Below are 6,728 nucleotides of genomic sequence, written 5' to 3' on the forward strand. Positions count from 1 at the left end.
TGAGATTTATACATCAACTGAAAGCTGAATAAATAAGCTTTCCATTGATGTATGGTTTGTTAGGATAGGATAATATTTGGTCAAGATACAACTATTTGAAAATCTGGAATCTGAGGGTGCAAAAAAATCTAAATATTGAGAAAATCGCCTTTAAAGTTGTCCAAATGAAGTTCTTAGCAATGCATATTACTAATCAAAAATTAAGTTTTTATATATTTACGGTTGGAAATGTACAAAATATCTTCATGGAACATGATCTTTACTTAATATCCTAATGATTTTTTGGCATAAAAGAAAAATCTATAATTTTGACCCATACAATGTATTTTTGGCTATTGCTACAAATATACCCAAAGCGACTTAAGACTGGTTTTGTGGTCCAGGGTCACATTTATGTTCTAAATTAATGTCTAAACAAAAAACCTCAGCAACCTCAATCTGCACCTGCTATGGTTTATAACAAAGTGCAAAATTGTTACTAATCTACATTTACTAAAAGGAGAAACTATGTGTTAATTGTATACTTAAAAATCCTGTAAGAGCTTATTGTTTTTTTTTTCTATGCCCCTCAAGATGACCTTCACTATGGCATTAGTCCATAGACTATGATGAATGATATGAAACAACAGAATCACATTCTGAGAAGCACTGACTCTTTGTCCCGTGGACATCTAAACTACTGAATGTCAACTTGCCCCTGAAAATACTGACACAGTCAGTGTAAACAGGGAGTAGTGGAGTCACTTATTGTACTGAATGAAATTTGTCCATCTGTCTATTTACTAGCATTTGACTTCTATTATGTCTTTTTTTACTGGATTTACAGTCGCTTGTAAGCTATTTATTGTGTTGTAGTGCACAGCAATCGATGCATGTTTGTCTTGGCGGATCATTCCTTCCCCGTGTATGTTTTCAACTTGTGATGGTTCACACTGTAACTGTAGCATAGAGAATATAATACTAAGGAATGGAAAGAATTTATATATAACTCATTTGTATTCACTAGGGGGGTGGGGATGAATATTAAAATATTAAAAAAGGACATGCTTTTTCGCTTATTTGTGAATAATAATGAATGTACCTGTATAAAATGGCCCCAACAACTATTATAGGCTAAATATCATTACATTAGATCTGAATGAGCCCAGCTAACAAAAATATGTTCTAAGTATGCTTTGCTAACATTCACATGAAGTTATTAAATTGTTATTAAAGGGGTCATATGATGCGATTTCAAGTTTTCCTTTCTCTTTGGAGTGTTACAAGCTCTTGGTGCATAAAGAAGATCTGTAAAGTTGCAAAGACTAAAGTCTCAAATCCAAAGAGATATTCTTTATAAAAGTTAAGAGTCAACCACGCCTACCTAAAACGGCTCATTCTAACACGCCCATGTTCTCTGAATGTTCTAATTTTTCTTGATTATGTGAACGTTAGAGAAAAGATTAATAGAATGTTGCATTTCATCATTGCAAGCATTATGAGAATGTTTCTTGTGAATGTTCTCGGAACCATCTGAAACTAGTAAGTAGTAGGCTACATTAGACGAATGGATAAAAAACATTCAATGAACGATGTATAATGGATGTTTTAGTACTACCATTTTGAAAACATTATTTAAGAGCAGATAACTATGAATGAACATTCGAGTAACATTACTGGAAGAAAGTTTATTCAGAATCAGAGAGAACCTTGTCAGAACGTTAGCCGAAGTTCTGAGAGCAGAGTGTTTGAAGAACAGAATTCTTCCGTTATTTCAATTCACTTGCTGTATTTCTTTAAAATAAATGCCACTGCAGTGACATTCTAATTGTCCAAATACATTTTGCACCTCTTGTACTTATTCCAACTCTCCTCCTTACTCGTTTCCACTTCTTCCTTCTTTCTAAACACACATACGTGTTCTGAGGGTGTGTGTTCCTTTGGGGATTTGTAGTCTTGACAAACAAACGCGAGGAGTGGAAGTCTCTGTCTTACAGGCTCTGAAGTCCCAAATGAATAATCACATCGGATAAACAGGTCTTTCTGTTCAACGTGCCCTGTGACTTTTTGAGTGGATTTGAAGGGGAAAAAATGCTTTAAATATGGAACGATTTCTCTTATCATAACTTGCAGGTAAGAATCGCCAAATCCATCTATAGCCGTAACCAAGAGACTTTCATTATATATTCATAATAAATGATTAGATTCCTCTCTTACTGTTTATTTTTGGTTTCCATTGGTTTAGTGACTGTTTTCTCAAGCATCTCTCCTGGTATTTTTGCCGGTGTAGAGCAGGAAGTGGGATGGGCCGTGTGCTTCTGATCGAGCCGGCAGTTGGCCTGTATGCGTTTGCCATGTTTATGATCTACCCTCTGCTGCAGCAGTATGTGTACCGTAGGCTGTGGTTTGAGCTGAGTGGCACGACCTACCCTGCTGAGAGTCTGTCTCACTGCTCAAACAACCACAGCTATGTCACCATTCACCAGGTCAGAGCCTTTAGCTGCCTTCCGTCATGGCCACTTCTGACTTATTACAATCTTCTTCTGTTTTATGTGAAGGCATTTATCACATGTCCTGTAGATCTGTGTGATGGTGTGTGACAGTTAAGTAACACAACAAATTAGCCACCTTTAACTTTGAATCTATAACTTTAAAATGTATCAAAATGAAAAAGAATTGTATTGTTTCTGATGAATAATAACCTATTTGGTAATTGTTCTCTGTTATGACGAAGACAGCTGTTTTTGTTTTGTTTTAATTACAAATGGATTTAATATATACCAATTGAAATTATGAATATTATTTTTAAGTTCCTAGAAAAGACACCCTAAATTAATTTCCCCTAAATTGATCATATAGGGGAAATAAAACATTATATATAAAACTAAAACTATTAAAAACATTTTTTTTTTATCTAATTAAACAAAATGCCTAGGCAACTAACTGAAATACGTTTATGCTGAAGCACTAACATTACTGGACTAAAACTTTGGAAAAAAGTAAAACCTAATACTGAACTAAAACTGAAATAAAAAATAAACTTAAATAGTAATATATAAAATAGAATAATAAAAATGAAAGCTAATTCAAAATCTTAATAAAAATGATAACAGTATAAATACTACTAAAATAACATTTTTAACATTTAAAAAATACCAGCAAATGAAACAGCTCAGAGAAAGACATTAAAAAGTTTAAATAGAATGAGGGCGCGCAGAGACTAAACTGTTTGCTTTGTTAACTAGGTAAAGTTTACATTGATGTTGTTCATATTTCAATAAAAGAGTTCTGGAGAACCGGTTATATTTGCTTAAGTTGAGCTCATGTTTTGTACTTGTTTCTGTTTGTAGTCCTTGTGTGTGTAAAAAATATTTTTCAATTCACAAGCTCTTACTGTGGAGCTGCCTGTCATTTGATATATTTGAATTACCAGTGTCCTATTTCATGTTCTCTTTCACTCTCTACTTCTCCCAAGACTCAGTTAACTAAGCTTTACAGGCATAACTAAGAACTGCTAAAAAAAAAATATCTACATGGTTTTATGTTCTGGCTGATTTTTACATCTGATCTGAAAGTTTATTTTCTCCTCTCTCAGGCAGTGCAGAAGGAGACGTCAATTTTCCTCCTCAAGAGTGAACTGTGCTTCCTCATTCCCAGTCTCATTTCCGCGTTGCTCCTGGTCTCATACAGTGACTACTGCGGGCGTAAAGTTGCCATCGTTCCTCCTCTGGTGGGTGACACTCTGTTCGCCCTCTGCTATGTTTTGGTCAGTAGATTCTCCTTCAGTCTCAATTACCTGTTAGCTGCCTCCTTCCTATCAGGCCTGATGGGCGGCCCCACCACTCTGATCGGCGGATGTTTCGCCTATGTAGCCGACCTCTGCGGAGAAGATCTGGAAGGACAGAAGACTGTCCGAATGGCTCGGCTGGACATGATTTTAGGGGTTTTGACTGGCTTAGCTTCTCTGTGCACTGGATTCTACATCAAAGCGGCTGGCTTCACCTGGCCCTTCCTCACCGCGGTCTTTCTACATCTGATAAACCTCTTCTATGTGCTGGTGGTTTTGAAGGAGTCCCTGGTTCTTCCAAATCCCAGTCTGTCTTCGTCCAGCCACTCAGCTTCTGAAGCCCCTCGACTGAACCAGTCTCAAGCTCTTGCCGCCCGTCTGCAGGGTGTCTACCTGCTCTTTGCAGCCTCGAAACGGAGAAGGAACATAGTGCTGTTGCTCATGCTGGCTGCTTTTGCCTTTTTCAGGGTGATTATGATCATTCTGGCATTATTCACAAGCTCCATCTGTTTGTGGTGCATCAGAAGTCACAGTGAAGTACCTCTAGTGGCACCAAACGGAAATGCAAATATAAGAAATAATGGATGCTTCCAAACTAGTTATATTGACAGCTTATATTATAAGCCTTCTTAAGTTGATACAACGGAAGTCAATTAAAAATATGAATGGATAATTACATATATAACTCACAGTGTGATTTTATATGTCATAAATGTGCCTGTTTCTCATTATTGCGTCTTTATATTTCATAATGTAAATTTGAATATGTAAAATTAAGTATAATATATATATATATATATATATATATATATATATATATTACAATAGTATATTACTTTTATTTTATTTTTATATTTTAATAATAATTTGAAAAAATTAAGTTTTAATTGAAAGATGAGGAGTTAGCCCCAATTTAAGCACTAAGATGATGATGATGATGATGATTGTGTCCTTCACAGGTAGCCCTGCAGGGTGGCATGTCCATCTTTATCTTGTATGAGCTGAACACTCCTCTGTGTTGGAGTGAGGTGTTTGTGGGTTATGGCTCGGCTCTCTCCACTGCCATCTATCTGGTGAGTTTTGCCGGTGTGGCGCTGCTGTCCCGCTATCTGCCTGATGCCTACATCATCCTGCTTATTTTAATAATAATTTGAAAAAATTAAGTTTTAATTGAAAGATGAGGAGTTAGCCCCAATTTAAGCACTAAGATGATGATGATGATGATTGTGTCCTTCACAGGTAGCCCTGCAGGGTGGCATGTCCATCTTTATCTTGTATGAGCTGAACACTCCTCTGTGTTGGAGTGAGGTGTTTGTGGGTTATGGCTCGGCTCTCTCCACTGCCATCTATCTGGTGAGTTTTGCCGGTGTGGCGCTGCTGTCCCGCTATCTGCCTGATGCCTACATCATCCTGCTGGGGCTGATGTCTGTGGCAGCCGGCCTCATCATGGCAGCGTTTGCAAAGTCTACCCTGCTCATGTTCCTGGGTAAGACTGAGTTTGGGCATTTATGGAGATTCTAAAGGGTGGCTGGTTGGTCTATTTTCAGGTGGAACAATTGTGCATGTTTTATTCATTGCAGTGAGGTTGCCTTTGCTGCTGTCCATCATGCCAACTCCTGTCTTACGATCCATGATGTCCAAAATAGTGTCTGGATCTGAGCAAGGTAAGAATCACAGTAAAATAGAATAGAATAGAATAGCTAAACTTACATTTTAATTTTATTTGTTTCCGTTTTTCGTTCATTCCCAGCAAACAAATCCAGACGTTCCCAAAAAATAGAACATTCCCAATTCACTTGAACTCTGAATTATTGATGGCTGTAAGGTTGTTCCTTGTGGCTGTGTGTTTGTGTACAGGTGCCATGTTTGCGTGTGTAGCCTTTGTGGAGATGCTGAGTGTTGGTGTTTCATTTACAATGTTCAGCAGCATCTATGCAGCTACACTCTCCTGGTTCTCCGGGTTTAGTTTCCTGCTGGCTGCAGGCCTAACTCTCATACCAGCTGTCCTGATCTGGTAAGTAGCCCACCTCTAGGCCTATATTCCTAAATTGCAACCATTATACTTGTGAAAACATCTGGTTTTATTAAAGAAATAGTTTATGCAAAATCGTCAATTCTGTGATTCAGTCATGTCATCCCAAATTCAGATGCTGTTGTTTTTGTCTGTAGAACATAAATGTAGAAATCTGAAGAATTAATACACAGCTCCTGCCATATAATGGCAATTCACTTAAAATGTACAAAAAGTGAATTTAAAAGAATCAGTGTCCTTTACTTCCACACTATTTTTCGTTCATTTAAAGGGGTCATATGATGCGATTTCAAGTTTTCCTTTCTCTTTGGAGTGTTACAAGCTGATTGTGCATAGATAAGATCCCTGAAGTTGCAAAGACTAAAGTCTCAAAACCAAAGAGATATTCTTTATCAAAGTTAAGACTCTGCCACGCCCCCCTAAAACGGCTCGTTCTAACACGCCCCACATATCTACCTCACTATGTGGAAATATTAGCATAATGCAGCCCAAATGTGCACGCAAAGAAAGAAGGCATGGTTTCAGTAACCGCAGTTAGTGTTGAAGCAGCCATGTCAAGGAGACGCTGTGTGTTTCTAGGCGAAAGCAAAAGCACTTTACTTGGCCTTCCGAAAGTAGATGCATTAAGATTACTTACAACAGAACAGCAATGCATTTTATGGACGACCGTTTCGTGAACCTAGGAGAGGAGGTAATTCTGACTTTGCTATGACAATCTGGCACTTCTGAATCAACTACTGTTTTGTTATTAGTTTAAGTATTTGCTATTGACTGTTCAAATGCGGAGTTTTGCGCAGCGCAGAGTAACGCGTCGTGTGTGTGTGTGTGTGTGTGTGCGAGCGAGAGAGAAAGAGAGAGAGAGCGGTGTGTGTGTGCGTGCGTGCGCACGAGAGAGAGATAGGGAGAGAGAGCGGTGTGTGTGTGCGTGCG

General features: G+C 37.9%; 1 protein-coding gene across 1 annotated transcript in view; it reads left to right on the forward strand.

The window, feature by feature from the left end:
- Nucleotides 1-1,951: 1,951 nt before the first annotated feature.
- LOC107718789 (solute carrier family 46 member 3-like) overlaps nt 1,952-6,728 on the forward strand; it is a 10,832-nt gene continuing 6,055 nt past the window's right edge. Inside the window, exons 1-6 of the mRNA XM_016526015.1 lie at nt 1,952-2,112; nt 2,225-2,465; nt 3,575-4,234; nt 5,006-5,252; nt 5,347-5,430; nt 5,624-5,780. Coding sequence (XP_016381501.1) covers nt 2,283-2,465; nt 3,575-4,234; nt 5,006-5,252; nt 5,347-5,430; nt 5,624-5,780 — 1,331 coding nt within the window. The 5' untranslated portion in view covers nt 1,952-2,112; nt 2,225-2,282. The remainder of the gene's footprint in view (nt 2,113-2,224; nt 2,466-3,574; nt 4,235-5,005; nt 5,253-5,346; nt 5,431-5,623; nt 5,781-6,728) is intronic.

This window comes from Sinocyclocheilus rhinocerous, unplaced genomic scaffold (assembly GCF_001515625.1).
Source record: "Sinocyclocheilus rhinocerous isolate Xijiao unplaced genomic scaffold, SAMN03320098_v1.1 scaffold1655, whole genome shotgun sequence".
Classification (NCBI taxonomy): Eukaryota; Metazoa; Chordata; class Actinopteri; order Cypriniformes; family Cyprinidae; genus Sinocyclocheilus; species Sinocyclocheilus rhinocerous.